This window comes from Bufo gargarizans, chromosome 9 (genome assembly GCF_014858855.1).
Source record: "Bufo gargarizans isolate SCDJY-AF-19 chromosome 9, ASM1485885v1, whole genome shotgun sequence".
In the NCBI taxonomy this organism is placed as follows: domain Eukaryota; kingdom Metazoa; phylum Chordata; class Amphibia; order Anura; family Bufonidae; genus Bufo; species Bufo gargarizans.
Window position 1 is genome coordinate 31341268 of NC_058088.1, and position 21728 is coordinate 31362995.

General features: G+C 45.8%; 1 protein-coding gene across 5 annotated transcripts in view; it reads right to left on the reverse strand.

Annotated features, from left to right (window-relative positions):
* Positions 1-585: 585 nt before the first annotated feature.
* LPAR4 (lysophosphatidic acid receptor 4) overlaps positions 586-21728 on the reverse strand; it is a 66542-nt gene continuing 45399 nt past the window's right edge. For all 5 annotated transcript variants that reach the window (XM_044305990.1, XM_044305991.1, XM_044305989.1 and 2 more), the window contains exon 2: positions 586-2087. In XM_044305990.1, the coding sequence (XP_044161925.1) occupies positions 896-1945 (1050 nt within the window). In that variant the 5' untranslated portion in view covers positions 1946-2087 and the 3' untranslated portion in view covers positions 586-895. The remainder of the gene's footprint in view (positions 2088-21728) is intronic.

Consider the following 21728-nt stretch of genomic DNA (forward strand, 5'->3'; position numbering starts at 1 on the left):
TTGTTTGTAAACCTTCAAAAAAATTTTTTATCACGCACGTGAAAAATGCATCAAAATGCATTGCACCCGCGCGGAAAAAACTGAACGCAATCGCAGACAAAACTGACTGAACTTGCTTGCAAAATGGTGCGAGTTTCCCTGAATGCACCCTGAACACATCCGGACCTAATCTGTCACGCTCATGTGAAAGCGGCCTTATGGCCCGAATGCTAATGACCTCTTCCATTATGGAAGCGGTTATTAGTATGCAGGTGACACAGGGAGTGGTGAGGACAGTCCTGCACTGGCTCTACTCACCCTCCCTCATCTCCTTCCATGCTCCGCTGTGCATTGTGTCATGACTGCGTACAGAGTCAAGGGCAAGCGATTTGAGGCTTAAGGAAGTTGGAAAATCTTCTCTGAGTCTGATGGGGCTTGGGGGGTACGATTCTGGGGTCTGATCTGAGGTCTGTTAAAAAAATATTGTTTTCTTATTTTCCTCCTCTAAATCCTAGGTGCGCCTTATAGTCTGAAAATTGTGGCAATTCGCTTTTCTTAAAATTCAACCTGCAAAGTCATGACAAATAACAGCAGCCACCATATGTGCGTGTGTGTAATAATTTTTTAGTACTTTTTTTTCTCTTGTTGACATTCAAATGGTGTAAATACTGAAACACTGGCAATTTGGGACAAATACATCTACAACACTTCATAATGAGTATTTACACAAAAACATTAAAACTTTGTGAACTTTTTACAGTATGCCAGACAATATATATCTATTTAAATTAAAACTTCTATTTTTATACACATTAATTCCAACTATAATACTGACCACAGGGTTCGAAGCGTCCTTCATAAATTATAGTTCCATTCATTAGACATTTTGTCCCATTTTATACCATTACATAGAACTCTAGTCCTTAAAGTTAGACTCTGACACCAAATCCCCTCCATTGTTAATGTTCATTTGCTCGGTTAGTTCCTCATGTGTTCCTGGCAGAGCAATTTTTGTTGCCGAGTCAATCTTGAACAGGTTATCCATCTTTATGAGCGGGTTTATGTTAAAGGACTTTTGAAAAGATTTAGAAGTGAAATAATATACAAAGGGGTCAAAACAACAGTTTGTCGTTGCGATACACAAGGTAATTGGGTACATTGTCCGTGCAAATCTCTCAATCGAGCAGTTCGCTATCGCCTGTGAACGTACCAAAGCATAAAGAAACAGGATCGAATTGTACGGCACAAAACACACAACAAAGATGGCAATATGGACAATGATCATCTTCAGAACTTTTTCTTTGTTGGTTCCAATCTGACACAAGGTTGCTGGTTTCCTCAGTGTCCTTAAAACCAAAGAGGAGCAGGTAAGATTGAGGAGCAAAGGTATAAGAAATCCAACGATTTCAATGAACATGGTGATTTTTGACAAATAGGTTTTCCAGATGCTTTTGGAGAAACCTTCGAAGCAAGTGGTGGTTGTGTTGGACACATTGGTGGTAGAGAAAAGAGATGCAGAAATGCCTCCACTCAGTACTAAAATCCAAACCCCCGCACAAACAATGGCAGAATTTCTTCTTGTTCTAATGGTTCGGGAACGGAATGGGTAGACAATTGCCAGAAATCGATCCACACTGATGCATGTAAGGAAAAGCATGCTTCCGTAGATGTTGGTCAAGAATGCCGTGCCTGATATTTTACACAAGGTGTCTCCAAAGGGCCAATGGCGGTTAAAGTTATAAAATATTTTGAAAGGAAGAGTGAACACAAACAGTAGGTCAGACACGGCAAGGTTGGTCATGTAAATGGCTGTCTCATTGTGCATCTTCATTTTGAAGCAGAAGACGCAGAGGGAAGCACAGTTTGTGATCAATCCCAGGACAAATACTATACTATAAATCACACCATAAAGGTTGTATTTAAAAGAGTCATCGATGGAGCAGGTAATATTGCTGTAGTTTCCCATCCCAAGCTCCAGAATGTTCTGCTGAATCCTCTACGGATTCTAACTGTACCCATAGAATATTTTAGAAGCAGTCTTGGCATTGCATGGTTATGTGGTGGCCAAGCTCAAATGCATCTTCATCTTCATAATACATGTTGATAGCCTAAAAGAAAGAAATTTAAAATTAATTGTAAATCTTTTTTTTGGAGTGTAATAAGCTTACATTTGTGTATATAGACTTTGAATGAATATGATTAACTAATGTTCCAACCATCTTAAAGGGAAACTGTGATTCTGAGCATATTGTCCTATGGTATCTGCAGGCAGCAAGTTATAGAGCAGTTATAAGTTTCTTATAAGTTCTGTGGTTGACAACATTCCCTGTATGGCTTTACACACTGAGAAAATTACTTTCAATCACACAGTAGGACCACCAATTGGACTCCCAATCGCAGATGTACATAAATGTGTAAGGAATGTGTAAGACGGGAAACCTATTTAAAGTTTGCAGAGCAGATGATATTAATATGGGACAAATATCTAATTAGATCAGACTGCCTAATTTTAAAGAAGTCACCTCTGCGACCCGCATCTATCTCTAGAACGGAGCTTGCAAAGTGAAGAAGAGTGGACCTCTGGCGCAGCTATTTTTGTCAGCCCCATAGAAGGGGAGAATAGAGCAGAGGCCGCGCTTGCATCCTTGAGTTTCCTATTCATTTCTATGTTACTTCCGAATATAGCCGAGCGCACTGATCAGCCATTTTCTGCTTTCCCATAGAAATGAATAAAGGGCGGACGCCAAATGTAGTCCCCTCTCTTTCAAGTTGCGGCTTCCATTCTACAGATAGGCCTCTGGGACCTGCACCTATCAGAGATTGGGGGCATATCCTAGAGATATGTCTCCGATGTATGAGATAGGCCAACCCCATTAAAACATATTATAAGACCATTTTATATAAGGAGTCCAACAAAACAAGAAGATGATGGATGGTCAGTATCATCAAGGATGGATTCAAGCACTGAAAACCAAATCATGGACGAGACATTTGGAAGAAAACACTTTTGCGATGTTCAACAGGAGCGGAGAAAAGTGAATAATTGAATGTACCTCTGTCTATATTGCACAGACATGTATTTTTTCCCCTTGGCATGGTAGACACGCACACAACCTCAGGGTAAACACTTACACACAATGAAGGCTATATGAGCCATTTTCCACAAAGAAGCCATATTGTGTCTTTTCTAACTTGGATTAGACGTACAGATGGTTCACTAGATTATGGTGCGGTGAGGGAAAGACTATACACGTGTACATTTGGAAACCAAGGAGGCCAGATGCACGTTAAAAATAAATGATGGTCAGCCATAGCAATATAATAACATGGGAGTTTCTTGTGGTTGCGTGATATAAGTAGAGGCTTTACTTTAAAACCCATAAGGCATTTCAGGATAGAGGAGCACAAATTCTGGCAAAGCTTAGTAACATTAAACAAGTTAAAATCTGTTCTGTAGACTGGGATTACAGCGTGCGAAGGAGTCTTGCAATGATTATATTTATGTTCAGCTGTAACTGAAATCAGGTCCCATAGTATATACCAGAATATTCATATCCTATCCAGAGATGACATGACGGGTCTACATCATGCATGGTACAGTGGTACATTATTCTGTCCATGCATCAACTGGCTTCAATTTGCAGAAGGGCCCACACCACATCTGCTCCTGGAAATATCATTATAATGAACCAAATATACAGCGCAACTCTACTCGTTCTGTATACATGACCCAATGAGCATCATCTATGATTGATGGGATTTCAAATTTATTTCACTCCCATTGACTAGAACATGTCACAAAGCGGGTTTAGACCAACTGTGTCACTGAACATATGTGGCTTAGAGCTACTTCTAAGGATGTTAACCCCCTCTCCCCCAATCTTCACTTTTTAACCCCTGCACAGGGATCTGGACTCTGCTGCAGGGGAACCACTAGTTCCCTACCTCTTGAAATAGTCTATGTTCAGTGACCGCTGACCCAGGTAGGTCAAGAGACATCAATGTGTGGCACCGAGGAGACAAGCTTGAGTGTGGTCACTGGACAGGCAGGAAGAGTTCATTCAATCCGGTATGCAGGCAATAGGTTAGGGTAGGTGGCTTAGGGTCAATAAGGGAGTTAGGCAGTAGTCAGGTCAGGCAGATGAGGGTCTAAACCAGGAAACAGGAAGAGGTCAAGAACAGGTAATCAAAATGGAATAATAGCACAACTTTGCCAGGACTAGCAAGCTAGAGAACCTATTGCTCAGGTACAATCTCAGTGAGGAAGGTGCCTTATAGCAAACAAGGACAACAGCCACTGGCTGGGAACAGATTGGGCTACATACATGCTGGCCCTTTTAAGAGCCAGTGAGAGGATGCACGACCTAGGAACAGCAGGCAGAGGAGAAAACACAGAAAGAAATCAAACATGCAGAAGACTAAACACTAGGAGGAAAAAGAGGCCACTCTCATCCTGGAGTTACTAAAAGGGTGAGTGTTCCGGTGGCCATGCCTTCTGGGTTTGGCGGGACTGACAGCCAGTATAGCAGAATATAACATAGCATTTGAATAAACTGAACTTAGACTACCATACAACTGGTAATCTAAATTTGGTTTGGTTTAGGTGTTGCAAAATATGTCTTCCATAGTAGAGACTTAGAAGGGCCAAGATAAGACTAAAGGTGGCCATGCACATTTGACTAAGGCCTCATGCACACGACTGTTGTGTTCCGTTCCGCAAAATGGGGTTCCGTTGTTTCGTTTCCAATTTTTGTTTCCGTGTGTCTTCCTTTATTTTTGGAGGATCAACAGACATGAAGGAAAGTAAAGTAAAAAAAAAAAAAAAAAAAGTCTCAGTCAAGTTTGCCATGCAAATGATAGGAAAAAAACGGACGCGGATGACAATCTTGTGTGCCTCCGCGTTTTTTCACGGACTCATTGACTTGAATAGTCCGCAAACCATTTTCCGTGAAAAAAAATAGGACTGAAACCACGGATCACGGACGCGGATGACAAACGGTGCATTAGCCGAGTATTCAGCGGATCCATTGAAAGTCAATGGGTCTGCAGAAAATCACGTAAAACGGAACAACGGACACGGAATGAAACAACGGTCGTGTGCATGAGGCCTAAAGCTGATCAAAACAGATTATATCAGAAATGTTATAATGATTGATCGTTTTAGCCAACTGATGACAGACCATTATTGCGTGGAACGAAGTTGTGTTCAAAATAGTTAGTAGACTATAAATGATCTTACTATGAAAGAATCTTCCTGGAACTTTCTCAAAAAGATCATTTGTCCTTACCAGATGTGAATGAAAATGTATGGCAAGTTTAAATGACGGGGGGCAAAATTGACTTGCGATTGGCCCAATCCGTGTAACCATCATTCACCAGATGATTGCTCAACCATCGATCTTCTATCTAATGTGCATGGTCACCTTAAGGTTGGGCAGCTGAAGACATCTGTGTTGGTCCCATATGTTCATACGTGCCCACGTTGCTGAGAAAAATGATGTTTTAATATATGCAAGTGAGCCTCTAGGAGCAACGGGGGCGTTGCCATTGCACCCAGAGGCTCAGGCAGTTGCAGAGAGAGCAGAGCCTCTAGGTGTAACAGCAACGCCCCCGTTGCTCCTAGAGTCTCATTTCTATATATTAAAACATCATTTTTTCTCAGCAATGCGGACACATATGAACATGGGACCAACACAGATGCCTTCAGTTGGAACAGGTCATCCAGTTTCATAGGTACAAATGCTCTGATAGATGCCCTTTAAGTCACGCAATTTCCAATCACACAGTTGTCACGGCAGATTTAATTTATTTGCCATCCTATCTTATATCACATGCCAATGAATCTTCTAAAGGTTATTTATAGTGAGTTAATTAGACCATTATGTAGCTATATACAGCAAAAATAATTTAAAGTGACCTGAGCTCTATACATAGCATAGGGGTCTCTCCACTTTGGTTGGCGGTGGACGCGTCTATGAGAGGCCAGCTGTTATCAGCTTCATTTCTGCATTTATTCCACCCATCCAAAAGGTCTTATTAAAAATCCCATAAGACAGGATATTTACCTCAACATTCCTATAGGATTAAAATACCACACGGATCCCTTTGGATACTGACGGCCATGAATCAGCCTACTTAGCACACATTCAGAGAAAGATAGAGATATATAGAGATATATAGAGATATATATATATTTTACAGATTCTCTGACTCTACACTTTACACTACATGAAGCAAGATATTCTATCATAGATTGATCTATGCTTAGAAAGCTTAAAAGGGGTTGTCCAGGTTCAGAGCTGAACCCGGACATACCTCCATTTTCACCCCGGCAGCCCCCCTGACTTGAGCATTGGAGCACTTCATGCTCCAATGCTCTCCTTTGCCCTGTGCTAAATCGCGCAGGGCAAAGGCATTTTCAGGAGTTCCGGTGACAAACCGGGCTCTACATGGGGCTGCCAGGAAGCCTGGTGACGTCACCGATACTGATGGGCGGGCTTTAGCGCTACCCTAGCCATTAAAACTGTTAGGGCAGCGCTAAAGCACGCCCATCAGAGCTGGTGACGTCACCGAACACACTGCCGGGTGGAAGCCTCTGCCCGGCAGTGTGTTAGTGTGAACAAAAAAGAGCCCTTGCCCTGCACGATTTAGCGCTGGGCAAGGGAGCGCATCTGAGCACGAGATGCTCCGATGCCAACATCAAGTGGGCTGCCTGGGTAAAATTATCGGTATGTCCGGGTTCAGCTCTGAACCCGGACATACCCCTTTAAACTCAGCGAGACCCTCCAGGGAGACATACTGTAGTTTTATCAGTCAGATAAGTTTCATGGCCGGATGTAAATTCTAGATTATTTTATGGCCGTAGAACAGAGCCCGGAGCCAGACTATAGGAATATCTGCACTATAGGACGCTGGATGTTACTTTATCCAGAATGAGATGCTCATGACAAGAACATTGGCTCAGATTTACGGAGGACTCGTGCACACGACTGTATCCATTTTGCGGTCCAAAAACACAGGTGATGTCCATGTTGTGTCTGTTTTTTTTTTTTTGCTGACTCAGTGGGTCTGTGGTTGGACATGTTCTATCACATGTCGTCCATTTTTTTTATTTTTATGTTTTGCAGACCCATATAAATGAACGGATCCGTGTGCAACCCACAAAAAATGCGGCTCAGACTCGGATACAATATACGGTCATGTGCAGGAGGGCTAATCCTAAAGATGCCGTAAGCTTAGATAGGCACTTTAAACCTGCCCCAGATTTATCATAGGGGCTCAGGCTGGAGGATAAGTCTGGTCGAGGGACAGACACATCTCTCCAACTCTGTGCCAACTATTGGCTGGCTTACTTTGATACAGAATTTTGCGACAAAATTGTGGCGCAGTTTTTGATCAAAATGGGTAAGGGTATCCCAAGTAGCTTCTTTCGTGGGTTGTTCAATTCGTTACAAATTACTTAGTCACAAAATCGCATTCCTTTGTAAGTAGCAGGTGTAATGACGGGGGAATAGCGATTGTGTGGCCCCCGTCACTGAACCCCCCAGATGCTGCATTCATTACTGATGGCGGCATCTGATGTTAAAACATACTCACCTTTAGGGATGAGCAAACCCAAACTGCAAAGTTCGGGTTCGTACTGAACTTTGTGAATTCGGGTACCTGGACTCGAACCCAGATTTTTTCACTAAAGTCCGGGTACAGGTGATATTATTTTCCGTTACAACGCGGGAGAGCGCAGTGATGTCATCGGGCACAACGCATGTCCTTTGGCAGGACCTGCTGAATGAAGATAAAAGAGACTGTTGCAGTGCGATCAAGTGGATGAGGTGAGTTTTTTTAACCTGTAAATGGCTGTATTCTGTCATAAGAATGCTATTATTTTGTGATATAACCATGTCATAACGGAAAATAATAAAGTGAAGTTCGGGTCCCCATTAAACTTCAATGGGGTCTGGGTTCAAGTTCGGGTCCCGAACTTTGACCTGAAGTTCGGCCAAACCTGGCGAACCCGAACTTCCATGGGTTCGCTCATCCCTACTCACCCTATCTATCTGCTCACAGAGAGAGAAACTGTGCAAAATCTCACGCTGCGACATGATGACATCATCACGCTGGCGGGCACGGTGATGTCATCACTGATGACGCTACAGCGCCCTGCCGGTCCGATGATGTGGCGAAATCCCCCCACGCGAGGTAAATATTATTATTTATTTTTTTGCGTCTGACAAATGCATTGAAATGCCGGATCTGTCTCTCCGGCGTCATCCGGAAAAACGGATCGGGCATATATATTTTTTTCACATTTTTTGGGGTCTGAGCATGCGCAGACTGCAATGCCGGATTCATTTTGGGGCCAGATCCAGCATTAATGCATGTCAATGGGAAAAAATGCTGGATCCAGCATTTCGGCAAATGTTCTGGAATTTTTGGACGGCGATAAAACCACAGCATGCTGCGGTATTATCTCCGTCCTGAAAAGTCAAAGAGACTGAACTGAAGACATCCTGATGCATCCTGAACGGATTTCTCTCCATTCAGAATGCATGGGGATGAAACTGATCAGTTCTTTTCCGGTATAGAGCCCCTAGGACGGAACTCAATGCCGGAAAAGAATAATGCCAGTGTGAAAGTACCCTAAGTTGCCCATAATAACCAATCATATTCCACCTTTCATCGTTCAGAGCCCCTCTGGAAAATGAGAGGTGAAATCTGATTGGTGTACTGGAAAACTGGCTTAGTTGCCCATATCAACCAGTTGGATAAATCTTCCCCATGGAATCTATAAGGACATTACTACATGTTCTATGACGTAAAGCACCACCAAAAATATTAAATAGATATAAATGATTAAAGAAGTATTCCAGTTATTCTTTGTATAAAAGAATAGAAACATATATACTTTCAGTTCGGAAGATCTCTGCATGCTGTCAATGAATAGAATCCTGCATAGTAGTAGATGTTCCTGCCTGGTCTTGTGATGGTCACACAGGCGCACCGGTCATTACATTACAGTTATCAGAAGTGATGAGCGAAGTTATTCAAAATTTGATTCAGCTGCTTCCCTGAATTTTACAAAGAAATTCACTCTGTGACGCATTTCTTTGTAAGTAGTGGGCGCAATGACTGGGAACGGTGATTGCACCTCCCCCTGTCATTGAACCCCATCAGATGCCACGTTCATCGCTGATCGTGGCATCTGACATTAATATTAAAGGCCTTCGGGGGTCAATAATTTAAAAAAGTAAAAATTAAACCATACTCACCTTATCCATTTAATCGCAAAGTGTATCTGCCACGTGTGGCTGTACCCTAAGCCTTTAAAGTATAACGGTCATATTATTTTTTGGGGGAGTATTGGATTGTGATGATTAATATCACCTTGGTGGCCCTATTTCAACTTTTCACGGTGTATTCAATTACCCCTTAAGGGTACTTTCACACTTGCGGCAGGACGGATCCGACAGGCTCTTCACCCTGTCGGATCCGTCCTTCCGCTGTTTCGCCGTGCCTCCAGACCACCGCTCCGCTGGGGATGGGGTGGCACTCCGGCGCAGTACTGCAGTTCGCGGTCAGAGGACGCCGGACTAAAAAGTTGGACATGCAGGACTTTTAGTTTGGCGGCCTTTCGCCATGCACTGCCATACTGCGCCGGAGCACCGCCCCTGTCCCCATTGTAGTCAATGGGGACGGAGCAGCGGTCCGGCAAAACAGCGGAAGGATGGATCCGACAGGGTGAACAGCCTGTCGGATCCGTACTGCTGTAAGTGTGAAAGTAGTCTAATTCCACATTTTTGTTCCCTGTACTGCCTACTTTTACCTGTGCTTAAAATAGGGTTGCTAGGCATGGTCCGTCTATGTGTTGAAGGACGGAGGACGCAGAAGCACGCAGCGTGCAAGGTCACATTCAGGGGCGTAGCTATAGGCTCATGGGCCCTGGTGCAAGAGTTCAATTTGGGCCCCCCTACCCTCAATACGGTTTCCTAACACCACCAGACCCCTGCACGCCCACCATGCCCAATAGCAGAACTAAAATCTCACAGAGAAAATACATTTTGATCCAATAAGTGCATAATAATAATAATGATGATAAGGATGCCATCTAAAAGTAGTCAATTTTTTATTTTTTTGAAAAGTAGGCACTGTCTGTGGCAGCATAGTGACTTCTGTGTTACAGGGGGGCTGTCCTCGCTGCCAAAGAATCTCCCCCTGCCACTTGATTGACAGGGATGGATATCTCGCCGTACCAGGACAATTGCACGCCTGCGCTGCTGCTCTGAGTAGTGGCGCCATGTGCTCAGAGTCAGAGGCTTTGCTGGAACAGAGACTGTGCATTCACTGCAAACCAGAAGTAGCAGCACATGTACTCTGCTCTTCTAGCATGGTAGCAGCAGTGCAGGAGGGAGACTTTCAGGGCCCCACAACATGTCCAGAGACTCCAGCCTCCAGCCCTATCATTCAAGAGGCAGGGACAGATGAGATTCCTCATCTGCAGCAGCCAGCAGGGACAGTCACAGACTGGGGGTGGGGGGGGTTGGTTTATCACGCCGCCAGTTAATACATCCCTGATGTATTAACTGACCAATAACATGGAGATCCCAGTGCCAGCTGCCTTGCTAGTGGATGATTGGCATATACTTCTGTGGTGGCCCACTGCAGAAGTATATGCCAATCGTCCACCAGCAAGGCAGCTGGCACTGGGATCTCCATGTTATTGGTCAGTTAATACATCAGGGACCCCCTGGCATGTGGCCTGGACATAGCTAAGTGCAAACTGGGTGATCCATAGGCAGGACCGGGTCCTCGTCCACCAGCCCGTCCCTAATGCCAGTCAATACCCCCTTAGGAAATCTCTCATCAGATGTAAGAGCAGCAGCGATCGATCAGCCAGGATTAATGTGCACAGTGGGAGGCCCCCCCTTAGGCAGGCGACAAACTGCCCCCCTCAGTCTTAGGCAAGTGACAAACTGCCCCCCCTCAGTCTTAGGCAAGTGACAAACTGCCCCCCCTCAGTCTTAGGCAAGTGACAAACTGCCCCCCCCCCTCATTCTTAGGCAAGTGACAAACTCAGCTCTGCTACATCTACAATGAGCAACTACAACAAATGTAATGCCAAACTGCAGTTCCTCTATGTGATGCCTTGGATAGCTTCCACTGTACCCACAGGCTGTGGGTCCAGTGGAAGCTATCCAAGGCATCACAAGGAACTGCAGTTTGGCATTACATTTGTTGTAGTTGCTCATTGTAGATGTAGCAGAGCTGAGTTTGTCACTTGCCTAAGAATGAGGGGGGGGGGGCAGTTTGTCACTTGCCTAAGACTGAGGGGGGGGCAGTTTGTCACTAGCCTAAGGGGGGGCCTCCCACTGCGCACATTAATTCTGGCTTATCAATCACTGCTGGCCTGCTGCAGTCACATCTGATGAGACTGAGATTTCCTAAGGGGGTATTGACTGGTCTGGGCTTATCACAATCTCACCGGCGCTCTCGATCAGCCACCAGGTGGGTCAGGGGACTCACTTAGGCCAGGGACAGTCACTTACTGGACCGGACCAGGACCCCAGTCGGACGGTCCAGTAGCACCGGCGCCACGCTCACGTCAGTGTGTCGCAGGATAGGAGAGAGGAGTCACTCACAAGTTCGCAGCACCTCTGCACACAGCTTTCTCTTCCTGAACTGAAGCCACTCCCCCTCCTCACTTCGCCTGCACAGTCAGGGCTCGCCTCTCAGCCTCCGCTCCGCCCCCTGTGAATCTGATTTCAGTAATCAGCTGCGGGCTGTGTTCTCCTGGCTTGAGGGGGCCCCGTGGGCCCCCCTGACTTAGGGGCCCGGTCGCAATTGCGACCGCTGCGACCCCTATAGCTACGCCAGTGGTCACATTCCTGACAGCCAGGGACTGTAAGTAAATGATTAAAGCCAGGTCCTCCCCAGCAGCTGATAACAGTGCCTGGGCTGTGTGCACTTCTCCCTGTCCCTGAGCTTGGCAGACGCTCCCTCACTCAGCAGAGATGGAGAAGGCAGAGTTGAAGCAGCGCAGAGCAGGGAAGGGAGATCTGCCATCTGCTCAGTGTATAAATGAAAGCAACATGTGGTAAGAGGACCCCTTTGTGCTGCAGGAGATTAACCCTTTAGGGGGAGGGCTCTGGTTACTGACACTTTTGGGGGGCTATTGTTACTGGCTAGTGAGGGCAGGCGGGATTAGCCTCAGGGGGAGGGCAGTGGCGGCCATCTTAACTGAATAGTGAGATTGCAGTTTTATGCAGACTGGTTGCTAAGGGCTGAATCTTATTAAATATGTGGTAAGTCAGTCTATTAGTAACTGATTCTGGAATATCATGTTATTAGTAACTACATATATGAAAATTGAAATTAGGGTCTAAATGTGAGTTATCCTTTAAAGGGGTTGTCCAGTTTTAGAAAAACATGGCTACTTTATTCTTCACCAGCCTATGGGTTGTGTTTGCCATTACTGCTCAGCCCCATTGATTTGAACAGGGCTCAGCTGCAATACCACACTTAAACCTTAGACAGGTGTGGCACTGTTTTGAGCAGAAAGCAGCCCCGTTTCTCTAACCTTGGGCAACCCTTTTTAATGTAATTCGCTGTGTATGCTATTGTAGTTCAAATATCTATCAGACCTAAAAAGGCTATATCCCTTAATGTTTGTAAACTGAGCGGTCCGTCTAGATTCCCAGCACTTACACGTCTAGGGAACGCTTGGCATGGAGCAAGACTAACAGACAAATAAACCTCAGCCTGAGAGTCTCCAACCGTCCCTACATCTAAGCATGGATGTTGTAAAGAGACTTCCCGGGAAAATGGTGCTATATGCACTGTAGCGCCGTCAGATTATTTTCCACTGTACATCAGAACCCATTCTCACCATTTCTTACATTAATATTTACGGATTCACTCTTCTTCTTCAGAGCCTGGTTACGAAATAACTTCCCATAATAGAAAGTGCAATGTGCTTTTTTAGATAGGGCAGCACGTGTGATTTGTAATAAGGGTTTTACCGCATTTACGGAAAATCCGCAGTAGACCTGGCGTAATTACACAGCAGATGGATATTTAATTCTCCCCGAAAATGACAGCAGGAAACGGTGCAGATATGTTGCAGACTCCTCCCTCTACATTAGGCCTCATGCATACGACTGCATTTTTTATCCCTGTCCGATCCAAATTTGTTGCAGATTGCACATGGGCCCATTCATTTCTATTAGGTCATATGCACACGGCTGTTGCCCAATGCACGGGCACTATCGTGCGGCTGCCTCAAAAGGATCCGGACCCATTCAGGTTGATACGTCCGCACTGCAAAAAAAAAAGTAGTGGTACGGAGAGAAATCCCCCGAAAGCACTTTGTGTGGCTTCCGTGTGGTTCCGTTCCGCACTGCACCTTCCGGATCGCGGACCTATTCGTGATCCGTGATGTGGTGTACGGCCGTTGCCCGTATATTGCGTACCAGCTGTTTGCAGGCCGCAATACGGGCATGGCTTGTGTGCATGAGCCCGCAAAAAAAAAAAAACCCAGACGGCACACAGATGAAATCCATGTGTCCGTTTCACAAATAGAACAGGTCTTATTCTTGTCCATATTGCGGACAAGAATAGTCATTTCTAGTAATGGGAATGAGAGAAAGGCGGACTGCACACGGAAGGTATCCGTATTTTGCGGATCTGTGGTTTGTGTGCATGAGGCCTAATTATTATTTATCCGCCATAAAGAGGTTGTGTCATGGAGATGAACCCCTCGAAAATTAAGCTGGCAGGTGTGGCTCCGCACACCCTGATGAGAAGCCGCCTCCAGGTATAATGTTTCACTGCAGGGTAAATGTAGCACGACATGGTTGGCATTCACACGATACCCGCTCTGTAAGAGCGTATCTCCTTTGGTATGTAGAGGAGGGTCCTAAGCAGGGCACCCTCTCTGCATAGGGTGGCCACTGGCTTCACCCCAGGAAGCCTGACCTCACCGGCCACTCCCACCTCTGTGAAGCCACGCCTCCACCTCCATGAAAAGACACACTCCCAAATCGCCGGCCGGGAAAAAACAGGGGGAGGAGAGGGAAGAACTTTCTGAATGGCAGGTGAGCTGGCGGCAGCCGAGGGTGCTTATGTCACCCTCAGTCAGCCACAGGGAGCCATGTCTGACTAGCTCTAGTGACTGACCGGGGGTGAGAATCCTCAGTCAGTTGCTGCAGTTCATGCTCAGACAGCACAGTGCTGCTGTCTGAGTGTGAGCTACTGAAAAGGAGGATATCCCCGTGTCCGTCCAGGCCCGGCGCCGGACGGAGGACAGGGAGCCAGAAAACCGGACTGTCCGGCCTAAAACCGGATGTCTGGCCACCCTACCTCTGCAAGGTCCATATTGTCCTAGTTTTGCAAGACACGAGCCATGATCTTGAGACAGCCGCTTTAATATCATATAGATTTCTTATATAACATTAAAAGGGTTTTGCGAGACTTAAATACTGATGACCTATCCTCTGGATACTCCTGGGACCCCCGCGGCCTTCTTCCTGCTCACCAGGCACAGCGCTGTACATTGTATAGCGGCTGCGATTGGTACTTCAATGGGGCTGAGCTGCGCCCAGGCCATGATGTCCGAGGAACGTGATGTCACATGGCTTATTTACAGGGATGCTCAACCTGCGGCCCTCTAGCTGTTGTAAACTACAACTCCCACAATGCCCTTCTGATAGTTGTAGGCTGTCAGGGAATGATGGGAGTTATAGTTTTGCAACAGCTGGAGGGCCAAAGGTTGAGCATGCCTGGCTTAGAAAAAGCTGGAGAAGGTCACGGCGCTGGTGCCTTCTGAAACAGCTGGTCAGCGGGGTCCCGGGTGTCGGACCCCCACTGATCAGATACTGATGACCTATCCAGAGGACAGGTCATCAGTATCAAAGTATCTGAAAACCCTTTTAAGGCCTCATGCACACGACCATGTCCATGGTGTGGGCTACAAAATACAGATAGCTTCCATGTGCAATACACATTTTTGTCACTCCCTTTACTAGAAATTGCTATTCTTTTCTGCAATGCGAGCAAGAATAGGTCATGTTCTATCATTTGCGGAATGGGCATACAGATGCAGACAGCATGCGCGTTACTGTACATACATGCGCTGTCCGTTTTTTTGTGGCTCCATATAAATTACTAGGTTCGTAAATAATATGCAAAAAAATTAATAAATGTAGATTGGATACAAGTGCAAAATAAGGCAGTGTGTATGAGGCCTTAAACTGGATCAGTTTGGTCAGAAACGGAACCTGAATGCCCTGTGCCCCTCTGTAGCAGGGCTCGTGACCGGCAGTTTATATTACTCATGTCTTCTTCTATACCTTTGGGTTCTCTCACCATGGCCCAGGTGTGACTCTGCTATTGCCATGGCAAATATGCGGTACCACCTTTGGTTTTAGTAACTACTTGGAGTCCCCATGTAATAACAATTCTGGAACATCCATTCTTACCACTCTATTCCTGTATTATTCCTGCTAGAAGTTTATGAACGAATTGTCAGCATCTTGCAGTAACGGTACACATGGACGTTACCCGTTGGGGGTGTGACACTGGCAGCACTGATTGGACAGCGTCAGACACACGCGCTACCGGTAACACCCGCCAGTACCTTTACTGCAGGCTGCTGGCTATTTGTAAACTTCTTGCAGGAATAATACAGGAATGGCACAACAGAGTCATAAGAATAGATGCTTCAGAATTGTTATTACATGGGGAATGCAAGTAGTCACTAAAACAGACATGTCTCACTTTAAAAACTGAGGTAATTAGCATCAAGGGGAGATTGATCAAAACTGGCATAAAGGTAAACCAGCGTCTATAGCAACCAATCAGATTCCACCTTTCATTTTTCAGAGCTCCTTTTGAAAATGAAAGGTGGAATCCGATTGGTTGCTATGGGCAACTTAACCAGTTTTCCATTATACCAGTTTTGATAAATCTCCTAAGTCTCTATCGCAAAAAAGGCTGGAAAGCCCTGTACTTACTACAAACGCCAGTACCAGAGCGTACCTGTTAGTGTGGCAGACTATCAATGTTTTTCACCGCAAAGCACATTTCACTGTGAATTTGCAGCCCAGGATAGGCACTTCTGTTAGGGCATGTTCACACGAACGTGGTCCGCCCATTTCCGTATTGCGGATCCGCAATACCTGGGCACCGTTCCGTGTGCTTTCCGCATCACGGATGCAGACCCATTCACATCAATGGGTCCGCAAATCCGGAGATGCGGAACGGAAGCACAGAACGGAACACTACGGAGTGCTTCCTGGGGTTCCGGTCCTTGCCTCTGCACCGCAAAAAGATAGAACTATCTTTTTGCGGTACGGAGGGATCGCTGACCCATTCAAGTGATCCCATGCGGCTGCCCCATGGACGGTGCCCATGCATTGCAGGCCGCAATTTGCAGTCCATAGCACGGGCTTCACACGTTCGTGTGAACGAGCCCTTAGTGTTAGGGATCCATCTGCAGAAGCCACCTTGAAGCCTGGTAGATGGGCCCAACACACGTTTGATCAAAAATGTGCGCAAAGAGCTACTATTTTTTTTATTTATAGTAGGTATAATACCACTTTACTTTAGTATAATGCCTATTTCCCAGTTTCATGTTGTGCTGCCATGCCCGTTTTTGTTTGCTTCCTGCAGGCTAGCTTTATGGATGTGCACCTGCGACTATGAATGTGCTCGTCTAGATTTCCTTGCAGTCAATATGAACACAACACGACCAAGAATATCGGCCTCATGTCGTCTTTCAGAGGAGTCGATGAATGCTTGTTCAGCGTTGCTGAGCCGTCTATATCCTGTGAGGTCTTTAAGGCATTTCCTGGCCTAGTGTATACTGCAGGGAAGGATCTGTTTTGGATTCAGTTAATTATCTTCACAGAGATGTCTTGAGCAGAACTTTAGCCTAAGGGGGGGTGGGGGGGGGGGGGGGGGGAAGGGGCACATGTTCTCTTCAGAACAGATAAATGTCAGCCAACCCACCAACATTCATCCACACCCAACAGAAAATTGGCTGGCCACATGTTCTGCTCTCTCCTGACGTCGTAGTAGATGCCCCTTGGATTTTAGGGCAAAAAAACCCCCCAGTAAACAGTAAAATTGTACTATAAAAGTGCGGCAGTCTTTTTACAGGCTTTGTACTTAAAGCCGGATTTACATAAGGTGATTGTCAAGTAAATTATGGGGAAGAAACGTTAGTGTCGAACGAATCAAATCTGGACTTTGATCCAAGTTTCAGGGAAAATCCGATTCGCAGCAAAGCAGAATTTCCTTGTGATTTTCCCTGAATGGCGGCATACATTTAAAAAAAATAAAAAATTCATACTTACCTCCTCTGTTTGAGCGCGAAGAGCCGGCCACCACCATCTTGAGTGAAAATCTCACACGAAATCCCATGCGAGGTGACGTATGATGTCACCACGTCAGACAACGTCATGTCATCACAGGCCATACAAGATTTTGCCCTACATCTTCAATCAGGATGGCGGAGAATGGCTCTATTTTACACTGTATTATTGCTGTCAGATGCCGCGATCAGCTATTAACTATTAACTGCCTGCTCTGTCTGTGCGTTTGCAGCAAGTAGCAAATATGAGCTATTATCTGGTGGAATCAGCAGAAGATCTAATGCATTTAGGGTTCTCCAATGAACTGCAGCCAGCATGAATTCTTTAAAGGGGTTCTGCAGTTTGTTTTAACTGATGATCTATCCTCTGGATAGATCATCAGCATCTGATCGGCTGGGGTCTGACACCCGGGACACCCGCTATTTGAGAAGGCAGCTGCGCTCCAGGAGCACCGCGGCCTTCTCACTGTTTGCCGCTGGCCCAGTGACGTCATGACTAGTATCAACTGGCCTGGGCGGGGCTAAGATCTGTTCACTTGAATCTAGCTTAGCTCCGCCCAGGCCAGTTGATACTAGTCGTGACGTCACTGGGCCAGCGGTAAATAGTGAGAAGGTTGCGGCGCTCCTGGAGCGCAGCTGCCTTCTCAAATAGCTTATCGGCGGAGGTCCCGGGTGTCGGACCCCCGCCGATCAGATGCTGCTGATCTATCCAGAGGATAGATTAGATTATCAGTTTAAACAAACAGCAGAACCCCTTTAAAATTTCCTTTGTAGGTTCCACTCCTGGTTTTGGTAAAATACAGTGTAAGTGGCCTCACTCAGAGATTGCTACTGTGCAGGATGTGGCAACAATGCCTCCATAGGTTCCTGATCACATATTTTGGGGATTTTTTTTTACTTTACGATAGTTGATAGGAGTGCAAGAGAAAACCGTAGGCTTTAAAGGTGTTATCCAAAGTATAAAACATGCCCCCCCCCCAATGCCAGGGTCCCTCATATAGATTATACTTGCCGCGTTCCCCGGCACCCGTGTCGCTCCTGATCCCTGCGTGAGATGCAGCGGTTGTGGTGCGGGGATCAGATGCGACCAGCTTAGTGTATTTAAAAAGTCACAAGCATCGCAAGTGCCTCTTTTTCTGTCGCCCTTGCCACTTTTACAAAAGGGGGAATAGCAAAAGTGGGAAAGGGGCATGACCAACAGCAGAGACAAATTTATCTTCACTTACACCATTTTTCTGGTGCAAAAGAAGCCAGAAATCTATGGCAGCTCTGAGCTGTCGTAGATTTCCGGATTTCCGGTTAGGCGCACAGACTGCAGGAGGATGTGATGAAGCCTGTGCCTCATGATAAATTAGGCGCACCTTCCGTCAGCACAGGGGATATTAAGACAGGCGCAGAAAGCTCCAGTCTTGATAAATCTCCCCCTATATGTTGTAATGCCAAGGTCATGATGAATATTCAAATCTCCAGATGGCATTGATTCCTGCCTATGACATATGTCATTAAAGCGACTGCCTGCCATTGTAAATCTTTTCTTTCTACACCCCAGAGGGTCATTGGGGGGGGATGGGGTGGAGGGTCTTGCCGAGTGCTGCACCACAGCAAACCCACAAGGACACCTCACTGCAAGTATTAGACACCATGTTCATGCTCTAATGTCCACAATGATTTGGACTTGGTCAAGCTAAACAAAAATCACTTTGAAAGGGGTTTTGAAGTTATTAAGTTAATGAGGGGATATCCCCCCATTTAGGACCCTCATCTATTGATGCAGCTACAATGAGGGTCTATTGCATTGGAGAACCACACATGCATTACACAGACAGCCCACTAATTTCAATTCACACTGTAATATTTCATTTCCCCTGTGGTGGCGCTGTGGGGGAATGGAACACTTGCTGCAGTGTTCCTCCAACAGAGCGCTTCATCTCTTAACTTGGTGATCAGCCACTTTCTGGTGCCATTTTTATCTATAAGAAATTTCCAGAATGGGGAACCCAGGTAAATGAGCAGAAAATGTAATGCTGGAAAATGCCATACAGATACATTTAGCAGGGTCCGTGCCTCAGACAAAGATTGGGACTGGCCTACCAGGATACTAGAGGATCCACCAGTTGTCCTTTACTTATGCAGCAATGATCCAGCAGAAGACAACCCCATCCAGAGCAGACTGTGGAGGCAACCACTTGTTGCTAAGGTCTATTTCTAATGGGATGGTTTCTAAAGAGCCTATTAGCTGGGGTTCTCCAGAATATTAAAAATAATAATAATAATTGGCTTCACCCCGCACGTCCTGTGGGACCTATTGCCTTGCATTACAGCTCAGCTCGATTGAAGATAATGGAGCAGAGATGCAATAAGACCTACAACCTTAAAACAGGGGTGGCTGGGTCCAACTCCCGGGCATTCCCACAAAGCAACTGTTCAAGGAAGGTAAATCGTTCATCAAAGCTCTGGTGAGCGTTGCAGCCTCTTCACAGATTACCAAGCACAGCGCCCGCCGCCTTCCATTGTATAGTGACTGTGCTTGGTATTGCAGATCGGCCACATTCATGAGACTGAGCTGCACCTCGGCCATGTGACCGATGAACGTGACGTCACTGATCCGGGAAGAGGCCTAAACATTCATGGAGAGCCCCAGACTGATCTCATATTGACAACATGTTCTAAGTATAGGCTATCTATATGAAAAGCTTTGAGAACTGCTTTAACCTTTACTTTTAAGCCAACGACCACATAGCCTGCTTGCTCTTGCAGACCCTCCACTTCTTCACACCTATACCCTACTCTACCACAGCAGGAAGATACATTTGTGAAGAGCTCTTGACACAAACTTGTCTCACAGCGGTGCAACATCTAGGACATGCTGCATGAGTGATGAGTCCCTGAAGTATTTGTGTCCACCATTAACTGCAAAGATGTGTAAAAAATACAGTCACTGTTTAAGGGAGCAATCACATGACCATATCTATTTTACGGTCTACAAACCACTGATCAGCAAAACACGGATACCAGCTGTGTGCATCCCGCACGTCCTGCGAGACCTATTGTAAAACTGCCTAATCTTGTCATCAAAATGGATAGGAGGACATGTTCTATAATTTGCGGAACTGCTATATGTATGTGGGTAGCACACAGATGACATCCGTGTGCTGTTTGCATTTTTTGAGGCCCCATAGAAATGAACAGGCCTGCGTGTGATCCAAAAAATGCGGATTGGACGCGGGCGGACCAAAAATACAGTCGTATGAATGCTCTCTAACAGGCAGGAACCATCTTGGTTTTTCACAGAAGCAGTGCCACACATGCCCTAGCAGGGGCAAACTGGGAACTTAAAGTGGCTCTGGAAAAAAACTAAAAAGGGTCCCATGTTGTTGGCAGACAGAGAACAACATGAGTAGGCAGGGACAACAGAAATGGACAGGACTGGCAATAACAGTTCAGCACAAAATATTGCCCAAGCTGAACCAGATGTCACAGTGCAGCACAAAATACCACTGTCTTGTCGCAGTATTCAACGGTATCACTGTCCGGAGAAAGGTGATGCAATTGAACTCAGGAGGTGCAAAAAGTACCCAATACTCCTACATTAATTAATGCTGAGAGCATCAGAATGTTGTGTACCAGGCTGGTGACCATAAGGAGTGCTCAGATGGACCCACCCCTTTCCTAGAATAGTTAAAAAAAAAAAAAAAAAAAAAAAAAAAGTGTCAGGGCGGGCGTGTACTCAGACTCACAGATAACCCACCAACCAGGCTCTGGGCGAGAGACAGGGGAAGGGTCACCTCCTAGCTAATCCCTGACCTCTTTCCCTGCACTGCTCAACCCACATGCAGACCTTAAAAAGGTAGGTATGATGTGTCCCCATGCCTGGGCTGAAAAAACCCTAAATTCCCTGAGATGGTGAAGAGGGGAAATAGGAGCAGCCTGCTCGCACAGAACCTGGATAGGAGAGAGGACACAAAACAACCAAACTTGAAATCACACTTATCTTTCTGAGCTGGAACAGGCAACCTTCCTTCCTAGCTTCCAAGACCACAATGATTCCTATAATCCGCTCAGAGCACTGGACTGGTGTGCTATTTAAACTAATGACCCCACCCAGTGCACCTGATGAGAGGCGGATCCAGCACGGCTCCAAAACAAACACTAAACTCGTGCTGCTATCCTGACCGACCTCTGCACATCGTCAGAGTGGGGCATGACAATACGGTTATCAAAATGGATTGGGTGTAAAGCTTTGTGCTGAACCACCGGGGCAAAGAGCAAATTTGGCCTTACAGATGTTCTGCCATGAAACCTTCTGCCAGTCATGAGAAACATGAGATGAGATGTAAAGTACTATAAACGCGTCTTTATCTCAGTGTAAAGTCATGGTTATATG